Source organism: Phyllopteryx taeniolatus, chromosome 14 (assembly GCF_024500385.1).
Source record: "Phyllopteryx taeniolatus isolate TA_2022b chromosome 14, UOR_Ptae_1.2, whole genome shotgun sequence".
NCBI classification, from domain to species: Eukaryota; Metazoa; Chordata; class Actinopteri; order Syngnathiformes; family Syngnathidae; genus Phyllopteryx; species Phyllopteryx taeniolatus.
In genome coordinates this window covers 17,924,694-17,947,157 of record NC_084515.1, presented here as the reverse complement: position 1 = coordinate 17,947,157, position 22,464 = coordinate 17,924,694, and the positions used below count along the sequence as shown (strand labels likewise).

Genomic DNA, 22,464 nt, shown 5'->3' with positions numbered 1-22,464 from the left:
GATTTGGAATGAGTCATTTGTGTTTAACTGCGATTTTAGATCATAATGGAGAGTTTTCTTATTATTCCTCTTTTAGTCAAACCGATTTTACATTCACATAGTTTGAATGAAAAGTAAACTATTGAAATTGTGGCATCGAAAAGGATGTGGACTCCTTTGAGGGGTTTGGGTTTCCCCCCAAAAGTGGAGCTGCAATGAGGGCGTAGATAAACAATTCCGGTCCTGGTGATTGTCCAGCTGTGCAAGGGCCTCCCAATGAAGCCATTTGGAAAAGCGACGGTCCTCGGTCCCCGCTGGCGTGGGGTGCTCACTCAGTTGAAACTTCAGTGTTGACTCAAGTCCAACATTTCAGCCCCAAAATCGCATCGCCCGGGAAGTCTCGTCGGAGAAGATCTTCACGGTTGCATGCCGTATTGCAAAAGTGACACTCGCCGGCTCACAAATGCGAAGTTTGTGTCATCAACAGACAGGATGTGAAGCTGTTTGGACTGGAAATAAGCGCCGTGACTCATTTATGCCCGCCGTGAAGCAGTTAAAGCGCCGGAGAATGTTTCTTCCTATATGCCCTTTCGATTTAAAGTTGAACAGACGCTTGTTTAAAATGGATAATCATTTGAAAGGATCTGGGAAGGCTCAGTCCGCCACAGACCGATGCACTTTCCACTCCCGAGTTTGTACAAGTCATTTTCCGTGTTGCCGTGAAACACGGAGGCGAGTGCTGAGCTTGCGAAAAGGAGATTTGTTGAACAGGGCTTTGCTTAATTGTAGGAAGATGTTCGCCAAGCAACGAATACAAACGAGTTCAAACAAACGGAGGAACAAAACAGGAGACGTGAGAAGAGTCCTCCTTGAGTTTCAGCAGCCGATTAGCAGGAACATACTCACATAGTTTCCACAGTTACACAACAGGACATGCCGGTTTGTAAACACTCACAACACTATAAAGTCAGCATTATCGCGCAACCGGAGGGCCCAATGGGCCACGATACAACAAATAGGTTTGTGGGAGCTGGAAATTCAATTTCGATGCTTTGCATCAGAGTCACAAAGCTTACTGAAGGCTTCGCCCTGACTTTTCAACTCTTTATTCACCGTAGATCCGGGAGCCGCTTGGGAGAGCGGCAAAAATAACAAAATTGCTCCTTTGTTTGGATTCATAATGTTTCTGAATTCAGTCAATGTAAACATTGACCAAAAACATTTCTGTGTGGGACAATTTTGTAACAAAGCTTCATGCAAATATATTTTATAAAAAAAAAAAAAAAAAATGGAAGCTAGTCATCTTTTTAAAAAAAGCTGCTACAACTGAGTATGTGTACAATTTGGCAAACATTCCCCATCGTGGTAGCACACTGCTGCGGGCATTCCGGGCCTCGAGCGGGACTGAACGACAAGGCGTCCAACGCGCTGTGGGCCAAAGTGGCTAGCGCACTTTGGGTTACGTCGGCCAGCGCTACTGACCCTGAAGATTGACGTGGCAACCCACGGAGGCTGAAATAGGATTGGACACAAAAATCGAACATTCACATACAGACCTGGAAGCAGTGCCGACAATTTCAGAATTTCAGTCATGAATGATGATGGGGGGCAGCGTTGTCATCTTGGAGGGTGGCGAGATTGGCACCAATGATGACGGGACTCATTTTTCAAGTGGCGCAAGGTACCGGAAGAAAAAAATAGTCATATTATGTGTTTGCCTTGGGCAGTGAAGAGCTGGCAGAGGGGTATTCAGTTGTCTGCTCGTCCCATAAATATATTTTCCTTTTCAATAGGACATACGGTATTTCAAAGCGGGGGGAAAAAACAGGTACAATTTCATGACAAGACGCAGTGTTAGCGCACAACACACACATTTTCTGGTGCCATATTGTTGCGATGCAACTACGCATGTTGAACACTTTGTTCCGCAGACACGATTTCATATTTGACAAACCATTTTTATTCCCCCCATTAAAACCAGGCATCAGACGTGTTATGCGGGGGGAGCATCAGGAAGTCATAAATCCTGTTCTGTGGAACACTTTTCACAGTAAAATACAAAAACTATTTGAGCGATAATATAAATAATACATTCCAACAGCTGGACAGAATGGCAGCCAGGAAACCTTCAGGTCTGGAGATTATTAAATGTTTTCTTTGTATTGGAATAAGGTAACTGAGAGCATCACCACCGATATTTATGTTGTGCATCAAGAAGAATTAAATCCAATGTATGTCACTTTTTCGCAGTAAAATATTTACATAAATAACACATTCCAAAAGCAGGAAAGGAGATCGATTCATACATTACATTTAAAACATGCAATCAAATCTATATATGCTCGCCTGAGCTTATGTAGCATATACACATACTAAATTCTTAAAGGCATAGTTTTGTATATCATTTTCAAGCCTCGCTGATGATGAAATAGTGACTGTGGTATTTAAAAGTGCTGTCAGGATAAATAAGATTTACATTGTAGGTAGATAGATAGATAGATAGATAGATAGATAGATAGATAGATAGATAGATAGATAGATAGATAGATAGATAGATAGATAGATAGATAGATAGATAGATAGATAGATAGATAGATAGAGAGAGAGAGAGATAGATAGATAGATAGACAGACAGACAGACAGATAGACAACCGCTTAATTGACATTATGCTCCCATCTAGTGGTTAGTTGTTTTTATACCTTATACGGCTTTTATGTTTTATTTATTTTTATTTTTTTGCTCGTGTATTGTTTTCGACATACAAAAAAAAATAGCGAAACAAACAACAAACGATGTTTCGTTAGTCACGTTCGGTGCTTTTTTTTTTTTTTAAGTCTAGCTTTGCTGCATAATAATTTAATAACAAAAAATGGTGATCCGTATCATTAATGTATTCATTTTAATGGGGGGAAATCTTGTGCCGCCAAGTCGTAAACGTCGTTGTTTGTGAGATTTCATTGTAAAGTTTTGTACAACAGATGTTGCTGTCCCCTTTGGATGTTACCAGAAACATAAATAGATATAAATACAAGGAATTTCGGGGTGGGGGTGAATAAAGTGGAATTAAAAACCAAGTTAGTACATAAGAAACGTATTATAGCTACTTTTTAAAATATACACAGAAGGTGCTCAGAAATGATGGGGGAACGTGGGCGTAGGGGCGTTATTTGGATTCCCACCTAGTTTCTAGGCAGGACACGCCCCACTGCAGCAGGATTGCCTCCTGCGTCGCAGGCTACGCAGTCGTAACGAGATGGCCACCCAAACGTGTATCACAATTGTACGCAATTCCAATCAAAAAAACGGTTGTTGTGGTGAGGTTTAGGACTAGGGTTGGGTCTTAAGGCTGTTTAGGTTGGGTTAAGGGGAGGATTATGGTGGGTGAGGGTTAGTGGGAAGCATATTAACGCCGCCAAATCTCTTCCCGTCTAGAAGTAGTAGGGCGTGTTCTACGGGGATACAGCAGCCAATCAAAGTGCAGCGGCGCGTGTCCTGGAGCCAGTAATATTGCCTACCTGGAAACCATGTGGGAATCCCAAGAAGGCGTTTTAGCGTTGTTGCTTGCAATCCGCCAATAAATAAAAGAAGAAAAAGATGTCGCTGGATATTGACGTCATCGTATGAGGCCATGACCGCCATGGCATCTCATGCTAGCGAGCTTGAAATTGCAAAGAAGAATTTAACTGATGCAATTGGCGATAATGTGAAACAGTAAGTATATACTTGCCGTCTGATGATGTGGGCGTTTACTTGGGTCGATTGAGAAATTCTAAGTCATAATGGCTTTCCTTAGCAGTTTTCAAATTAGCAGGTGGCTAACTTTCACACTGACGTCGGCGGCGGCGTTTCTCGTTTAGCAGTTCAATGGACCACCAGTAGCTTCTTATTTTACTGTGTGTCTATTTTTGCTCGTAAAATGGGTGCAAAGTTTTATTCGATATATCACGCTGTTTGGCTTCATCGTAAGGCTACTTAATTAATTGCTGTTGTACATGCATATCCTGTTCTGGACTGGTAGAAGCAAAAGTGTTCAGTCTGCACTTAATAATCAATCATTTTGTTTTGTTTTTTTCCATTATTAAAGTGATAACACATGACAGCACTTTAGTAAGTCGTTAGACACGCACCTTTCCATGGTGCAGTGGAGTTATACATCCGTGTAAACTGTAACCTCAATAACAAGCCAATGTTTACATTAATATCGGATTGTGTCTTTTAAAAACTAATGTCGTGGCAGGTTGGTATTGTGTGTTGATTGGTTTGGTTTGATTTGATTTACATTATTTTTTTTTTGTCGTCCATGCAGCTACTGGGCAAACCTGAAACTATGGTTCAAGCAGAAGATCAGCAAGGAAGAGTTTGACATTGAGGCACGACGTCTGTTGGCACAGGAAAACGGTTTGTCCATACTGAATCAATATGGCGCTTTCTTGATTTCAAAGCATAGCGGTTCTTTCCATTTATACACTCTTTCTCTTTGAACAGTCCATGTTCACAATGACTTCCTCCTGGCAATTCTGACACGCTGCCAGATCATTGTCTCCACTCCTGGTTGGTTGAATGAATCGTTTCTTTGTCTGTGGCATGTTATGTTGGTGCTATATAATCTCTGCATATATATATATATATATATATATATATATACACATAACTTGCGGTGTAAATTCTCTTAACACCCTTTGTTGAGGCCGGTCCTTCTTTTAGAACAAGTGTAGCAAAAACCAAGATGGCCGTGTGAACACCGCAGTTTGTGTGGATTCATTTGTTGAGAAAACTTGAGTAGAATTCCGAATTGTACATACAGCTTTAATGGCATTTGAACTTCCACTGTGTGGCGTTGGTGCACATGTCTTGTGCCCACATAATGTACACACATTGTGTTTGTGTCCTCCAGAGGGCGCCGGGCCATTACAATGGCAAGGTGGCTCTGCGTCAAAGCCCGGCAAACCGAAAGGAAAGAAGAAATGTTCCTCTCGACAGAAGTTTGACGTATGTGTGCTTAGGCCCTACTTCCCAAAGGCGTGATTTAAGTCCAAATGTGATGAATGTTTGAGTTTCAAAATAACAGCCGATATTGCATCTGTTTTCTTCCGATTTGGTCTCTCAGCATCGTTTCCAGCCTCAGAACCCTCTGAGCGGCGCGCAGCCCTTCAGCCCGCGGGAGGCGGTGGGTGAGGATGACGAGCTGCGACTCAGCGCCCACACTTTGCTGCTGCCCACGCGGGGCCAACTGGAGGCCCGCATGATGGTGACGGCCTTCGAGCTGGGCCTGGATAACGTCACGGAGGAGGCCGTCAGCGCGATGACCTGTGCGGTGGAGGTGAGTCGGAAAGGGACACGAGGAGGATGTATTGCAGCGTCGAGTTTAGCGTGCGTGTTTGTACCGATTGAAATAATTGTTGATAAATTCTAACCTGGGGGCGTTCGTTTGACTGCATTTCTTCGATCAACTCCAAGGAAAATCACAACCGTTACTGGATTCATTTTCGCTTTTTGTATATTAATTCCAGATGAACAATGAGTTTCAATGGTTTGTGTTGGTATTTGAAAATGGTAAGAAATGAAATTGTTGCAATTGAGCAACTTTTCCAGATGTAAATGTTATCGTCACGTTGCATTGTAGCGCCCGTATCGGGTTTGACGAGAGTGCTGACGGGTGTGTTTACGCGGAGGACAGAGCAATGCCTGATCCGGATGTTTGCTTTATTGCAGCACCATTTGAAAGACGTTTTGACTGCTGTGATTTCCCGAAGGAAAGCGTATCGCCTGCGGGACGGCCATTTTCCTTACGCCTTCGGCAGCGATGTCACGCCGCAACCTTATCTGAAGAACAGCCTCGCTGCCTATCGCAGCGTCACCGAATGGTAGGAGCAATGACCGGTGCGCTTAACCGCTCTTTTCTTTAACGTTGTGATTTGATGCATTTGATTATTCCCCCCCTTCAGCCCTCTTCCAAGCGCTTCTCTCCCTGCTGGCCCACCACCGCAGATCTCCCCAGATGAGGCGGAGCAGCAAGCGGTTCACTTGTTGGCTTGTTCTGCCCACAGCCTCCACACGGCCCTCCCACCTGTCACCATGTTTGACCTCCTGGAGGCCTTACAGGTCGGGCTCACGCACCCGTCATAAATTTATCAACCCAAGTTAGTACACTGAGATTATACTTGATTGTACGAGGCAGGGAGGCAGGCTGGCATTCAAAATCCAGATTGATTGAAACGCAAAATGCGGATTTGAGTTGACAAGATCAAGCCCAATGATCGTCAAAAAACAGGATGCGGAATACAAGAATTTTGGCTGATACCGATCAGCCTGATCAAATCGGTGTAGTCTACTGTATTTGCACCTATGCGTTTTCTATACAGTAGCGCTTGTTATCGATAGTTTGGCAGGTGAGCTGGAGCATAGATGCCCAAATGACTTTGGGCGAGAAGTCGAGCGTTGAGCACGTAGAGACAAGCAATTGTTCACATTCACACCGGTGGGTAATTTAGAGAGTTTTCAATTAAGTTGAGAAACACGTTTTTGGAATGCTGGAGTACAGACAGAAAACATGGAAACTGCGCAAAGGAAGGCCCGAGCTGAGATGGGAACCAAGAACCTCTCGACTATTAGGCCAACATGCTAACAACATGTTACACCGTGCCAAAAAGGCCACTTCGTGAAATGATGTTTTTTGCACATGTATGTAAAATGTTCACAATCAAAGAGCCAAAGGAAAGCATCGTTATAGCGTTTTACCAAAGGCAAACTCAGAAGCTGGTTTACAGTAACGCGAGAATGATAATCAAAAAAGGTTAAATGGGCAGTATCCACAGCTCTGGCGTGTACACTTTGCAGTAACAAACAAACGATGCTCTTTGTCTATTGTCAATTCAAATGCACACAATTTTGAATTGGACTCAAACTTTCTCCATAAGGCCACAAATCTGGCATCACCTGTGAAGTCAACGTACATCACCAGACATGACACAAAAGTTACTTAAAAATCGACCTCATCGAGGTTTTTTGATGGTGGAATAGATTCCTTCCTGTTACAAAATAGTTTTGAGTTGCCAACGAATTGGAGGGGGGACCAGCGGAGCTCAGAATTTCTGCTGCGTTCACCTTGCATCGGTCCGAGTTTCGTAGTAATATTTGTCTGCTTCAGGTTCACCACGGAGTGATGCCCTCCCACACCATGTACGCGCTCAACATGGAGCGCATCCTGTCGCGGCTCTGGCACCCCAGCCACGAAGAACTGGAGCAGGACCACGTGCACAGGCAGCGACTTGCTGCCAAAGACGGAGTGCCGATCAGCTGAGATGGACACAATACACGGACACGGTGCGCGTAATGAATAGTTCTCCGGTGCACACGGACGCCACGTAGTGTGTCCAGACGCTGGCCCGCATGTGGGAGCACCGCACTTGTGTTGCACACGCACACACACACACACACACACAGGATCGATGGACCAAGATGAAACAAAGCCATTGGATGGCGGACACGTGACTCTGTGTCAGCCTGGCCTCTCGTTTATCGAGCGTGCAGAAAGGAAGCGAGGGTCTCCCACACATATTGGTGCCAGAGATTGCACCTACATTAACAGTTCGAGGACCATCGCGCACCCAATTCAGCTGTCATCAGAAAAGGATTTCATTCCATCAATTTCCTAATAATCTGCGATCCACATTGCATGGAGGAATGCACAGAATATCTCCGTGGATGTGCGCAATGCGAGCTGCGGCTGAAGACTGCCTGTTCCCAATAATGCTTGCAATACGGCCATCCATAATTGCTTCTCCACTTCCAGTTAAAGATAATTGTCGTCAGTGGGCTGTGGCACGTTTTTTTTTTTTTGGCATTCAGTTTGATGTCAAACCATTTTTTTTTTTATTTAGGAGACTACATCTTTCTCTCATTGATAGAATTAACAACATCAGTTAAATTTTTCCACTGTCCCACGTCATTTTTTCCCCACTGTTGGTAACACCCGCATTAATTGTTCCAAACAGTATTTTTGTATTTTTTTTTTCTGTAACCCATCCATCCATTTTCTGTCGCGCTTCTCCTCACGCGGGTCGCGGGCGTGCCGGAGCCTATCCCAGCTATCAACGGGCAGCAGGCGGGGTACACCCTCAACTGGTTGCCGGCCAATCGCGGGGCACATACAAACAAACAACCAGTCACACCTACGGGCAAATAAGAGTTGCCAATTAACCTAACATGCATGTTTTTGGGATGTGGGAAGAAACCGGAGTGCCCGGAGAAAACCCACGCAGGCACGGGGAGAACATGCAAACGCCACACAGGCGAGGCCGGGGATCGAACCCCGGTCCTCAGAACTGTGAGGCAGACGCTCTGACCAGTCGCCCGCCGTGCCGTCAAATTACAGCTGGGTTGCATTTCCCCTTCTCAGACAAGTTCCTCAATCAATTTGGCTTTTCGCAGAATGAATCTCTTTTTCAGAGCGGAAAGTCAAGACTTGCATTCTTAAAGGGATCGTTGCTACCACATGTGGTCGATTGGAGGCGTTTCTCAATGCAAATGAGGCTAAATGTGCACGTTTGTGGAAGTTAAGACCAGCTGGGATGTTTCAACACACGTCACTTACTGGTGTGTGCGTGCGACAGGTGCCCACACGTTTGACAAATGCAGATTTTGATTTCTACACATGAAATTTCAGTCGGAAAAAATGAACTCCGAAGCTCTTTCTAGGCCCTGTTTTACGACCAGCTTTTTTGCCAGCCAGTTGTCACCTGCAGCTGCAGCTCCGTAGCCAGAATTTAAAGTGTTTGCTTCGAGAATTTAGCGGCAACTCTGAAACTATTTCCGAGGTGGGGCAGTGTTCCTTTGCAGGGTCACGAAGCCGACGACGTGGGCCATTGACGACCCACGAGAGCATTTGAAAGCGGCCAGGCGTACAAATACGACCTCGGGGGAACTGTTTTTAAAAGCCTCAAAATTAACCTACAAATGCTCACACTACATGTTAATAAGCATTTTAATCATGTGCAACCGATTTACATGTTCAAATGAAGTCAATTCAAAGAACTTGGTAGAAAAATAAGTTCTGTGTTTGATCATTTATATTGGTTGCACGATTAAAATATGGTAAACTGACATACTTTTCCCTCTTCTTGCAAACAAAATATACGGCGTTTTACCACATTTTAATCGTGTGCAAGTTACCGATGTAAATGTTCGAATTAAGTAAATTCAAAGGACTTTTTTTCCCCATGTCACGCTGTGAGGAAATCGAAAGATATCAAGTGCTTGAAAACATTGCAAAGCATACTTGGGGGGGAATATTTGGCCAAAGTTTGAGGACTTGTACATAAATTGCAAGTGTCGCGTAAGACTGGTTCAACAAATCCCAACGCCGCCATGTTAACTGAAACACAGGTGCGCCGATGCTTCGAAGTCCTGGCACTCAAACGCAGTCTTAAGAGTGATCGCATGTGGGTGACAAAAGGGACTCTGCTCTGTCCTCAGTGTGTGTTTGACGTTTTCAGAAATATATATATATATATATAAAATACACTTTGATATAAGCGGCCCAGTGTGTGCATTCATCGGCAGTATTTTTTTTATGTTCAGTGCCAGTGCATGTTTTATATATATATAAATGTCTTTTATAAAGCTTTTTTTAATGTACAGTTAAGTTTATATATATATATATATATAAATATGAATTTCTTTTGTAAAGCTTTTCTTTTTAACATACAGAGCCAGTGCCTATTTTTTTTGTTTTTTTTTTACTAAAGCTTTTTTCTTTTGTTTTTTAAATTCCATGTGCAAGGAATAAACAGGTATCGATTTTCGTGTTTAAATGCTTGTTTTCTCTCAAAACAAAGTGAGTTGGTTTCGCTTCAGTTGCTTGCAAATAGCGACAGAAGACACATCCCACTGTGCCGGGGGAGGGGGTGGGGCTACCCAAATATGGCATATCGCCGCCCACTTCCGCCACGCAGACGTCCCACGCTGTATGGGAAGTGACTGGTTTCATCTCAAGCCTCCTCGGGAACGTATTCTTATTAATATTATTATTATTAAGAAGGCACAAAAGCATCGTCGAGTTCAACATTTTATTTTGTCATATGTACAATTGTGAAGTGCTCAAAAACGGCGTAGAAATATTACTCCATGTCTAACATGAGTTACACTTGACCTGTATCCCAAAAATTGCATCAACGTGAGGATTAAGCGAGTAAGTAAGGCAGGTGAAGTCAGTAAACGCGGCACACCTGAGTGCGTGTAAGGTTCGACGTTGTTAGTGTTTTGCTGTACAAGTGCGTGTCATGTGTTATTTATTGCAGTTTGCTTGACATCGTATGGGCGGGCGCTCCCACGTCAGTATAAAAAGAGTAGGGAATGCGTGACGTCACGCGGCGTCATCATCGCTCCTATTCCCAAATCGGCAATGCCGAGTGCGCAAAGTTTCGAGTCGAAAGTGCCTGAGCCGACCGACGACGACGACGACGACGATGTGGTCCCGCGTCCCCGCCGACGGGGACTCTAGAAGGCCTGCAGCTGCTGCGTCAGGATGAGCTGGCAGCCGCTGTTGACGTGCTCCATGACCTTCTGCTTGAGCAGCGCCAGCTCGTCGCGCAGCACGTTGGCAGACGACACCAGCTCGGCGTGCTGGCTCTTCAGGCCCTTCACGCGATCCTCCAGGCGAGAGATGCGCTCCAGCTTCCGTTTCCGGCACTTGGACGCGGCCACCCGGTTCCGCAGGCGCTTCCTCTCGGCCTTGATGCGCTCCTGGTTCTCCATGTCGATGGGGGAGAGCGGCGGCGTCTCGCCGGGCATCTCGGGCACCGTCTGCGGCTCCTCTTTCAGGGAGCGCAGCCTGGAGCGCTCGGCGCGCGCGGCCGGCGGGGGCGCCGGGTAACAGGCGTCGGCGGGCGCGGCCCGGTGGAAGCCGGCCAGGTCGGTGTATTCCGGAGGCTCGGGGCGCACCGTGCAGCTGTACGGGTTGTGGCCGCCGGAGCCGGCGGTCTGCGGCGCGTCGGGGGGGGCGCCGGCGCTCATCTGGTGGTAGTGAAGCTCGGCCAGAGCCTTGGCGAAGCCTTCGGCGAAGCCCTCCTGCTCGTCGCTGATGATCTTGGGGCAGGCGAACTGGGTCGGGGTGGGGGTGGTCAGGCCCGTGCACGACTGGATGATCAAGCGCTCCAGCTCCGGGGAGGCCAGCTTGAGCAGGCCCACGTCGGGCGACGTGAGGACGTCCAGAGCCTTGGAGCCCAGATGAGGCTTGAAGTTGCGCGGCTCGTTCAGGTTCAGGTTGAGGGTGAGGGACTGCTTGAGGGCTTTGGTGCTCAAGCCGTACAGCCTCGCCGCGTCGTGCTGCGGGTTGGACGCGTTCACGGAAACCGCGTCGTCGTAAAACGTCGCCTCCATTTTCCCGGACATGAAGTTCGCGTCGCTTTCGGAAAGCCTTCAAACCAGTGCGGCTCTTTACATATGACTCGCCTTTTTGCTCGAGTTCGAACGGCCCGACGAAACTTTGCTCTCGATCATCGGTTCAAAAAAAAAAAAAAAAAAAAAAAAAGGCGTCGTTTCCCCGCCGCCAGCAACAAAATGTCCGTACAAATATCCTTTCTTGGCGGATCCTCGTCTTCAAACCGGGGGAGAAGGGGGGGAAAAAAACCAACAATCCAGTGCGTGATTTGGGATACTACTTTCTTTCGATCGCTTCCAACGTGGAGACGAACTTTATCCACCTCCGAGCTGTAGCTCCCCTGAAAATAACAATGATGTCATTTGGAAGGGTTGCCATTGGCTGGGGAGGATCGGTCGGGCGGGGCCTATCTATGACATGGCGGTTGCTCTGACAACGGTCCATGCCCCGCCCCCTCCCGCGCGGTGCTTGACGGGATTAGGTCATACGGACGGTGGCGCGACGTACTCTGGGATTACGTACGTGGTTTTGAAGATTTCGGTATTTCGTTCCCCGCTCGATCGTTCTTGACGAACGCAAACGGGCGAATGAATTCGTCCTTCGAGGGTTGGAGCACATTTCCCACCGGAAACGTCTTTATCACCATAGTTGCAAACTGCATTTTTATTTTGGCATAGCAATTCTCAACTGGTGGGTCGGGACCGAAAAGTGGCTCGCCGATTCTTTACGGGTGGGTCGCAGACAGGTAGTCAACAATTACAGGATCTTGGACTCCTATTCCACTCAATGTTTTATATTCACAACATAGACTGTTGAAAGAAAGAATGTACCGTAATATACTTTGACGCGTTCCAATATTTTGTTTCAACTTGTAGGAGCGGAGGTGTGTTGTAAAATGAAAATTCATGTAAAATTCCCGTTCAGCGAACAATTTAACATGCAACCCAGGATTCGAAAATATCATTTCAACAGCCGTGTACGTGAGGTGTAACGCTCCAAGTATTTGTACACGAGACATACTCGCTTTGCTAAAAAGATGTCGTCAATGTGAAGATGCAAATGAAATTTTGTGGCCATGTTATGAACAATTATGGTTCCGCATTTAATATGACTCTATTCCTTTGTGTACACGCAGTTGTAATGCTCATAAATTGCTGTGAAAGATACTTTAGACATGTAAGCACAGTTTAGTGATGGCGATATATGTTTTCAAAGGCTTTTATTGAACAATACATTTTCTTTTTGTGCATCGTGTATATATAAAAGTGTGTCGTGACTCAACCGCAATGGGAACAGGCGGGTGCCGGAACCACGGCCTATAACAGGTACCCCATATACATATGGGAGTATTAACTAGTCTTAAACTGTACAATGAAGACACGGTCATTATTATTTCCCCCACAAATGTATGTATTTTTTTCCTTTATGCCAATACTGGTGAAATAGAAATAGTCCTCAAAAACACATGCAACTTCAAGAACTTGTCGCTTTGCCTGTTATTCAAAAGCCGTATTAGCTCATTTTGAACGGATTCCCTTGGAATTTGTCATTGTTCATCGTCGTGCTATTTTGATTACATTATTTGTCATGGTTTTATGTTCCTTTCACGTTTTTAGCTGAAATTTCATGCTGCTGTCTTGCAAAAGAGACCTCGTTGAAACCACCTGGCTAAATCAAAGTTTCAAGACAAAATAGAACAGTGCTCAGAGGCCAAAAGTGAGCTGTGGAGCATTGTATTTGTCTGCGAGTTACTTTGTGCTTCATGGAGGATGACCAACAGGTGGGGAGCGGCGGGTTCCACTGATGTTATTAGCCGCCCAAAATAATTTCCAGTATCCACACCTGTGACCCTCACCGAAATCCCAAGGGTTGTCTTTGGCCCATGCGCCACTTTTCAACAAAATATTTGGCAATTTTGTTTACTTCTGCTGGCAGTATTTTGTCCTACAGAATAACAAGTTCATTAACAACAAAGGCGGTGGTGGCCTGAAGACGGATTTGCACGGGACAATACGTTGTTCGGTCTCATTCGTTCAAACAGAATGTCATGATTGCTGGAGCTTCCGTGCAGAAGTTGTTCAGTGTTCCACTCAAACCGACAATGAATTAGTTCCCAACAGACTGAACGACATGCTGTAGCTTTCTGGCACGCTGTACTCACGCACATCCAATATTCCCAGTGGGAGTGCAACCACTCCAAAGCAGGGGCGTTAAACTTGTTTTCGTCACGAGGCAGATCTTAGTCATGGTTGCCCGCAGGGGCCTGGTTCCGCCGGTGAAACCGCATAAATGAATAAGTGCTCGGGGTGGAACGGTACGCCAACAATCTGGGTTTGGGGCTTGCGGCGGGAGAAAAAAAGTATGTGAACTTTTTTGGAATTGATTACATTTCTGCATAAGTCATTCATCAAATGTAGTCCGATCTTCATCGGAATCAGAAGGGGGGAAAAAAACACTTCTTAAAACACATACCACACAATTACAGTATGATTTCATTCTTTTAAAAAAAAAAAGCAAAGCTCAGTGAACCCCTGGATTTAATAACAGGTTGACCCTTGACCCTTTGGCATAAGAAATCTCACGCAAACATTTGCTTTTGTTGCAGATCAGATGTACACAACCGTCAGTGATGAATTTTGGACCATTCCGGTTTGCAAAGCTGTCGCAGTTCAGCAAGAGATGAGATGTCTGCTGTGAATCGCGCTCTTGAGGTCATGCCACAACATCTCAATGGGGTTGAGGTCAGGACTTTGACCGGGGGGCCACTCCAGAAGATGGATTTTCTTCTTCTGAAGCCATTCTCTTCTTGATTTGCTTGTGTGTTTTGGATTCTTGTGCTGTTGCAACAAATATCCTCTTTGGAGCTTCAACTGTGGGACAAATGGCCTCAAGTTCTTCTGCACAATATCTTGATGAACTTGTGCGTTCATTTTTCAATTGATGATAGCAAGGTGTCCAGGTCCGGAGGGAGAAAAGCACACCCGTACCCTGATGCTCGCTCCACCGTGCTTCACAGTTGGGATCAGGTTTTGATGTTGGTGTGCTGTGCCATTTTTGCTCTACACATGGCATTGTGTGTTCCTCACAAACAATTCAGCTTTGGTTTCATCTGTTCACAGAATATTTTGCCAGTCGTGCTGTGAACATCCAAGTCCTCTTTCGCAAAATTCAAACGTGCAGCAATGTTGTTGTTTTTTTTCGACAGCAATGGCTTCCACCTCGGTGTTCTCCTATGAACCCTATCCTCGTTTCATGTCCTTCGTATGGTAGTTCTGTCATTGATTGGTTCACCCCTGACTCTGATTAGCCCTTGGAGAATCCATAGCCTAGAGGTTCACTCACTTTTCCCTCCGTGTCATGTTAATATGCATGTTATTTTCCCAAAAATGAAAACATGCTATATAATTGTTTGTGTGGTATGAGGTTAAGCAGACGTTCTTGTGATTTAGGTGAAGGCCAGACTATATTTTATGACCATTTTATGCAGAATTGTACCTTCTTTGTTTTATAGTAAAGGATCAAAATACAAAACAAACTGCTTGTAGTTTGTAAAAACAGAAACAGATTGAATGACATTTGAAGTAAAACTACATCTTACAGCTTTTCGTTTTAGGAAATGAAGAATGCAGACAAGTGCAACTGTTTGAGCAGTCTGAATGTGTCTGCTATAAAAACAAATAATGGCAAATGTTCTTGCTTTGGCTCCACCTGAAGAGCGCCAGAAAGAAAGGCTGATTCAATTCCACTGGAAGTTGCCTCTGTACCACGCTTTGCGATGTGATGGCGTCCGCTTTTTTGTTGACATGTTTGTGTGTGGAAAGCCTATGAGTCACCCCATCATATTACATAAATGCCCCTGCATTTTATTCTTCTCATTTTTACGATGGATAACTAGTTTTGAACAGAAGTCCAGGAAAAAATTGTGGCAAGCTTTCACGGGCCACATAAAATGACGTGACGGGCCAGATCTAGCCCACGGGCCTTGATTTTAACACCTTGGTAATCGCTAGGTAAAATCTGTTTCCTATTTGCTTGTTCTCTCACCTCGTGCATTTGGTGAGCGTTGTACTGTGGCTCGCTCCCAACTCGTCTCCGTTTGTGTCGTTCCGGCACTCCGACGAGTAGCAGCAGTGTTTTGTGTTCTCGCTCAGTTTTTCCCCTCCCGCTGCAGCAGTCTTCAGAAAATAGCATTTTTGAAACTGTTTCCCCCCCCCCCCCGTCCCCTCACCGCCCACGCCAGCTGCTCCCAACGGCACGGAGTTCTCCAATCGCAAGCAAAGACCGAGAGAGAGGCCTTCAAATCAGGCGGTGGGACAGTCCAGGCTCCGCTGGAACAAAAACAGACAAGCCACTATGCACTATGCACGTGGTGTATTTGTTGATGTATCAGCTGAGCAGAGTTTGGATGACTTTTAAGCACTGAGCAAAGGGGTGCACACACGTGCACACACAAACCAAGTAGCGAGACAGACAGATGACATTTCAAACAGTGTCTGTGCTGTTTGTTGAGGACCATCTGTTTCTTCCTGTCTGGCTGCTTGATTTCGCCGTTCACTCGCTCACTTGTTCACCGCTGGTCCGCCGCTTCCTTTGAACGCTAAGAAAAGAACACAATGGAGTTGAGACAGGATGTCGTGAAGAACTCCTCAAATGAAGGAACAGCGACAGTGTCAGGTTAATATTTAGTGTACGCTTTTATTTGGTCTTGGCGGCAGATGATGGTCATTTTCTTTGTCACTTTCCATTGAAGTACTTCATTGAGGACTGACCGTAAGATGTTACCATACCATGCAGACACATGAATGGACAAAGTTTGAAATATGGGCTTCCAAAGCTTTGCAGTAACTTTAATCCTTAAAGATATTGGGGGGGAGTTGACGGATTGAATATTAGTTTAATGCTTCATTAAATATATTTAATACATTACAATCGACTGCGAATGAACAACTCAGTGACGACGTTAAAGTTCAACTCAAATCACAGTCGTTCCTTCGAGACCTCGATTTGAAATTTCGTTTACGTCGCCATCGTCCATCATTCGTACCCGAGCGGCAGGACAAGTAACAACTTCCGGAAACGCGATGATAGGGTGCGCTCCATTCCATCTCCGCGGTGTCCTTTTCGAGTTCAGGAAGGCGGGTACTACTATTGTTCTGTTTACAACAACACTGTACTGTATTATCTTCCTGGCCTCACTTATAGTTCTACGGCGGCAAACGTCTCATATCAACTCAGGGATATTTTACAAGCACTTTCACTTTATCCGGAAATAGATGTGAGGTCTTAAAGTGTACCGACCACCTGTCAGCGATCACGCACAAAACAACCAAGGACGCACGCTACATAGTCGACGAGCAGTACCCACAGCTAGCAAAACTCCGGTTCCCTTGACTTCCGTCGCCAGCAGAATTCAGTCTCGAAAAACTTGACTTGGACGCTCAACGAACAACCTTCGCATACATAATAAGAACACTGGTGACATAATGGTCGAAAGGGCGTTTTTCAACAGAACTCTTATCAATACATTGCAGCCCAAAGTGGGTGCGGGTATGCCAAAGTTGAACTCCACACCAAGACCAAAACACGTTTTTAGAACGTGTGGGGGCTACGGGTAACCTGTTGCCAACCAACATCAAACATTTACAAAAAAAAAAAAACAGGATGCACAGTTGCGAATTGGGATCGTTGCCCACGTTTTCTCTTGTGAATGACGTTAACTAGAGAAGCTCAATGTTTGTACCTACACGGCTTCCATAGCACGTTGCACTTGAGGGGTGGGGCTTCATGACGCGCTAAACCAAACAGCCAGTCAGCTATCGAGCTAGATAGCCGCTGTTGAGTCCAGCAACACACACAGGCGAGCTAGGCGTCTTACCTTGGAGCTGGCATAGCACTACGCGGCAACTTCCACGCGAGGGCCGACGAAGAGTCTCGAGCAGGTCAGGAGCACCACAGCACACCACACCACATGACAACTTGGCATTGTTAAGCGTGGACTGAAAGGGATGACAACAACTAGTGCAAGTGGACTCAGTGGGTCGGATCGTGGATCTTGAGCGGCGTGCTCAACCAACCCCTTAAATAACACGTTCGATAACACATTATGCAAGCTGTTTTTTTGTGTGTGTGTTTTTTTTAAGGAGTTGTAATAATAAAAAATTGAAAACACCACTAATGCCAAGAACATTTAAATCCAATACACAAATAATATCTTTTGTCACCTTTTTGTCTTTGAATACCTTTGAATACATTGTGTAATGCTTCGCCAATTGGCCCGACTTGAATCAATCAACGTCAATTATGTGTATATATATACGTGTATGTATATATATATATAATATACATATATATGTATTTATATATAAAACCAACACAGGCACGCAGAGAACATGCAAACTATAACACAGCGGAGGCGGGATTTGAACCCGGATCCTATATAAATAGTTTATTTTTTTTAACAGGTATGTTTGGAGCTGTGGTGTTGGGCATTGGTACAGCAGGTTGGGTGAGGATCAGAGACATATTAGCTCCTCTGGAGGGCAGTTCTGCTGAGAAACTCGATGTCAAAGGTTTCGTTTCCAGGTGACAGCCAACTGGTGTCTTCTACACATTACACACGTACACCAAAAAGTCTTCCAATGAGACCAGGAACTCAATGTATTGCACAATGTGATCTGGTGTTGCATTATGTCATGGGTCCATGACACTGTCATCATCAATATCCTTCCGCTAATGTTTTTGTCAACAGGAGAAGTCTAGAGAGTCAACAAGGAGTGAGTCAGATTTCAGTCGAAGAGGCCCTGAGCAGAGAAGACATTAATGTGGCGTTCATCTGCACTGAGAATGCATCGCATGAGGACGGTGTAAGGTACGCAAATGAATCTCCACTGCTAAATGTGTGCGTATTTGATCTTTGTACAACATGACATCGATCATTTTTACACTTGAGACAATGTGAGTCCCAGGATGCACATGTCTGGAAACAACGAGTCCCATCCCTGGAACAACGAGTCCCACTTATCATCACGGAGTACAGACACAGTAATCCTCCGCTATACTGTATGACCGTTGTTGCTTCACTGTCCCGCTATGTTGCAGATTTTTAGCTGTACAATATTTTTGTGTTATCCATTGGTCTTGCTCTCTCTCACTGTGTTATGTTTCAGCCTGCCACGAGAGCAAATGTTTTGAAGATATATTTTCCCAAAAACTATCACGATAAATGATAGTATTGATGTTTTTTTTAATGCCACTAATATAGAGCATAATCATTCAAGTATATCCTTTTTATGAACAATTAACTTTCAACTCTAAAGGACATTGAACATTGGCATTGTAATGTAGAACAATAAATAAAATATCTTAAATAAAAAATGTAAATGAATCAAACTCAGTCTGCAAAAATTGCACTTAAGCAAATACCATTTGGCACATACGTATAGAGTCATTAACCCACGAAAGAGGCCCAGAAAACATCTTAAACACACAGTCAATTGACACACAACACTTTGGACATTGACAAAAAACAGTCACTGAGCAATAAAGGGTTGCTAGTTATCTGGTAATACCGGTACTTTAAATTATTTTTTTTTTTGACAATTGTGCAAAAAGATGCAGAGTCCTCTAGCACTTAGAAAGACGAATATATTGCAATAGTCCGGTGCAATGACCATTGTGCAAAGGGCGCCGAGACTTCAAGCGAGTAGTACGATAGTCTGGGACAATGTCGATTGTGCAAATGGAGCAGATGCTACTCTGGCATGAGTGGCCAGTATCGGTCAACAACAGATATGCAAATAGTGCAGCGTGGCGAGAAAAATTGCCAGCATGTTGCAATGGAATTGTAGGTTAGGTGTTTTAAGAAGTTGATTGCAAGACGGAAGAAGCTGTTGGAATGTCTGCTAGTTCTAGTTTGCCTCGATCGGTAGCGCCTACCTGAGGGAAGGAACCGGAAGAGCCGGTGACCGGGATGCGGAGGGTCCGAGAGGATTTTGCACGCTCTTGTCTTAGTTCTGGCAGCGTGCAAATTCTCAAGGGTGGGTAGGGGGGCACCGACAATCTTTGCAGCAGTTTTGATTGTCCGTTGTCAGCACGAAAAAAACCAAGTACAACTGATTTGAAAACTGTTCATCTTTGTACAAGCTTAACTTAACTAACTTTTGCACACTTGACCAGTTCCTGTTCCTTTCCTGTACCATCAGAAACTTTTTGCAGGCAGGTAAACATGTCTGTGTGGAGTATCCCATGGCGCTAAACTACAAAACTGCTGTGGAGCTCTGGAATTTGGCGCAGGAGAAAGGTGATATTTATTCATGTGTGACTGAGTGTACAGGGACAAAAGTCTTGCGGTCCACCTCCCAAAGCACTTATCAATAAATTAGGTGCAGGGTTGGTTACACGTGTACCGACAGTTGGGCCAAATGTGACAATTGTTCCTCACCTACGAGCAAAGTCAGCAAAAGCCAGATCCTCACATGTTTATAAAAGTCAAATATTATCCTGCGATGTGTTAAGAGGGATTTTTCCGCAAGCCAGTCTTTTCCAACCGTTATTGAGTTGCGGTACATATTTTATATTTGGCCACACCACTCATGAAAAATCACAAAAAGTGGATATACAGTTTAATATCTACCTTCTGGAAGCACATTTGATTGTTCTCCCTGTAACTGTACGTCACTGGCATAGATAATTGAACAAAGAAACAGCATTTGGAGAAAATACTTTTCAGACCAACTAAGTCCGCGACCCCAGTGAGCAAAAGCGGTGTGGAAAATGGATGGCTGGTAAGTGAAATTGGATCATTTCCCCCGGCACGCCTGATGATGTCGCACAGCAAAAACTGTGCGACAGAATCAGTGCCTAAGCAATCCTACTGTCATGTCATTTTTCCACTGAGACTATATAATACGACTCTGAATCCAGTCCTCAACGGGTATATTATTTGGCTTTGTGTGACTGTTTTTAGATTATTTATTTCGAAACAAATGTGTCCTCAACTTGGTAGTGAGTCAACTACTTTTCTTGGTGTGTGTTTATGTTCACGTTAGGAGTGATTCTTCATGAGGAGCACATCGAACTTTTTTCAGAAGATTACAAACAGCTGAAGAGAGAGGTCGAAGGGAAAAGCTTGCAGGAAGGAATGCTTCATTTTACAGGTTAAGGTTACTTTTGTACTATTTGTCTGTGTCCTTTTCTGTCTATCGACCATAACGTATTGCAAACCTTTTTTTTTTTTTTAAACTAATGCTCAATATTGTGATGCCAGATGAAATATATTAGCATTCCAGACCGGGCAATGTCTTTTTTTTTTTTTAAATAAATTTTCTAGGTGGCGTTCTGAAGCCTGGGTTCGGCTTCTTGGCATTTAGTGGCATCGCTCGCCTCACCTGGTTGGTTGAGTTGTTTGGGGAGCTCTCCGTCACCACGGCAAAAATGGAACAGGATTTGGGCAGCAACTACAGCAAGATGACTGCAAAGATGCTAACTGCTGACAAAAAGTGAGAGCGAATAATATTTACCTTGGAGCAGTATGCAAATGTCAAAAGTTGATGGAGTATGTTTCTATGGGAAGTTATTGCAGATACACACTGATGATGCAGTATCAGTGCCAACAGTATTTCCACATATTACAGCACAGTATGACCAGACATGAAATACTCTGCCCTAACAAGTTAATACGTCACTGTCATGTAACTAATTGAGGTAACCAAAATGTTAGCACAGGTCTCATTATGTTGCAGTTGTACAATATTGCAAACTACAAACACGATGATGAACGTTGGATTAATGACTTGCTGTGTCAGTCAGAACCGAGCATTGTTGCCTTGCTAGTATAGAATAGAGCTTTATTGTCACTGTTACAGCAACAATTCAAATCAGTTAGGCATTTCCCAACTCGCAGCGTTGAGGGAAACAGAAGTAGACGGGGCACAATGTTGGATTTGACGCAGCTATTGCATTGGAGATATTGAGCGAGTGCTTGGTTGGTACAGTACCGTGTAAAAGTCACAAGTAGCTTTGTGATAATTCACCTTTTTCACTGTACTCAATAGGACTTGGAAAACATCGACTAAGATGACACAACAGGTTTCTAGAAATGATTACAGGAATGGTGCATGAAGGAGCAACCTATGACATTTCAACAACCAATAATTGAATACATCCTTTTTGGTTCATGATCTGCTTCAGGGTGTCTTATCATCATTTTTACTTTTGAATAAACCATGTGAGTCAATGATAACATTGGAAGTGTCCAACCCCTAGAAATCATATTGGCACCCTCCCATCTGTTCCTCCATCCACCATGTTGGTGACCCCTGTCAATTTCATGTATCCTCACTGTATGAGGCGATTTGAGTCATCACGCATGGAAAAACGCAACATTTATTTCATCTCTGCCCCACTAGATCTTTGACATGGATTGAGGAACGAGGACCAGGCCTCCCGAGAGCCAAGAAAATCAACTTTCAATTTGAGTCCGGACCACTAACTCAAATCCCTCCATCACCCAGAGGGCCAGTGGGTCTCTTCATGCAAGATCTGATACAATTCTCCTCCAAGCTGATGGGCCGAGTGAGCCCAGAGGAGCTCCACAAGGAGAAAAACAGGATCCTCCACTGCTCCGAACTGGCAGAGAGAATACAGCAATTTTGCCAGAGTTAAACGGGTTTCTCCAGTTTACAGTAGTCAACTTTCCAAACTAATATTGTGTATTGAGGTAACAGAAAGGAAGGATGCCAGCTGATTGGGCTATTTATACAGTATATCATTTGTAACGGATAAGTGCATACAAAACATGACTACAATGATGATGTTGAAATGTAAAACAAATAAAAACAAGATACTTGTTAAAAAAAAGATTTCTTTGCAAATATTCACTCAATTTGAACTTGATGCCTGCAAACTTGGACATGGGCATGTTTGCCTCCAAGTTCCGGCACCTTTCCATTTAAGGACACGACTACCGCACGCAAGCGTGAGCGTATCCCAGCTGTCGTCGGTTGACAGGTCGGGTACACCCTGGACTGGTCGCCAAGTTTGCATCGTTTCCCAACTTAATGCTAAAGATCGAACAAGTGTAAATATTAAAGATGAGTAAACATCA

General features: G+C 44.5%; 3 protein-coding genes across 3 annotated transcripts; 2 read left to right on the top strand and 1 right to left on the bottom strand.

Moving 5' to 3' along the window:
• The first annotated feature begins 1,600 nt into the window (after window positions 1-1,600).
• Window positions 1,601-9,780, top strand: tada1 (transcriptional adaptor 1). Its single transcript, XM_061796602.1, has 8 exons — window positions 1,601-3,691; window positions 4,287-4,378; window positions 4,466-4,531; window positions 4,875-4,969; window positions 5,088-5,300; window positions 5,693-5,844; window positions 5,926-6,082; window positions 7,128-9,780. The coding sequence occupies exons 1-8, from the start codon at window positions 3,609-3,611 to the stop codon at window positions 7,278-7,280; spliced, it is 1,011 nt and encodes a 336-aa protein (XP_061652586.1). The 5' UTR covers window positions 1,601-3,608; the 3' UTR covers window positions 7,281-9,780.
• A 253-nt stretch (window positions 9,781-10,033) lies between these two features.
• On the bottom strand, window positions 10,034-11,706 carry LOC133488582 (transcription factor Jun-like). The gene has a single exon (XM_061796604.1). The coding sequence runs from the start codon at window positions 11,369-11,371 to the stop codon at window positions 10,478-10,480; it is 894 nt and encodes a 297-aa protein (XP_061652588.1). The 5' UTR covers window positions 11,372-11,706; the 3' UTR covers window positions 10,034-10,477.
• A 5,278-nt stretch (window positions 11,707-16,984) lies between these two features.
• blvra (biliverdin reductase A) lies at window positions 16,985-22,464 on the top strand. Its single transcript, XM_061796605.1, has 7 exons — window positions 16,985-17,299; window positions 17,822-17,942; window positions 18,109-18,228; window positions 19,562-19,659; window positions 20,408-20,515; window positions 20,689-20,857; window positions 21,767-22,464. Exons 2-7 carry the CDS (start codon window positions 17,824-17,826, stop codon window positions 22,020-22,022), a joined length of 870 nt encoding a protein of 289 aa, XP_061652589.1. The 5' UTR covers window positions 16,985-17,299; window positions 17,822-17,823; the 3' UTR covers window positions 22,023-22,464.

Bases quoted from the DNA above. Each gene is read 5' to 3' on its own strand.
- tada1 (XM_061796602.1), top strand. From the start codon at position 3,609: ATGACCGCCATGGCATCTCATGCTAGCGAGCTTGAAATTGCAAAGAAG. The intron at 5,301-5,692 runs GTGAGTCGGAAA...GCTTTATTGCAG, and splicing joins CGATGACCTGTGCGGTGGAG to CACCATTTGAAAGACGTTTT. The intron at 5,845-5,925 runs GTAGGAGCAATG...CCCCCCCTTCAG, and splicing joins TATCGCAGCGTCACCGAATG to CCCTCTTCCAAGCGCTTCTC.
- LOC133488582 (XM_061796604.1), bottom strand. From the start codon at position 11,371: ATGTCCGGGAAAATGGAGGCGACGTTTTACGACGACGCGGTTTCCGTG.
- blvra (XM_061796605.1), top strand. From the start codon at position 17,824: ATGTTTGGAGCTGTGGTGTTGGGCATTGGTACAGCAGGTTGGGTGAGG. The intron at 17,943-18,108 runs GTGACAGCCAAC...TTTTGTCAACAG, and splicing joins GTCAAAGGTTTCGTTTCCAG to GAGAAGTCTAGAGAGTCAAC. The intron at 20,858-21,766 runs GTGAGAGCGAAT...CTGCCCCACTAG, and splicing joins ATGCTAACTGCTGACAAAAA to ATCTTTGACATGGATTGAGG.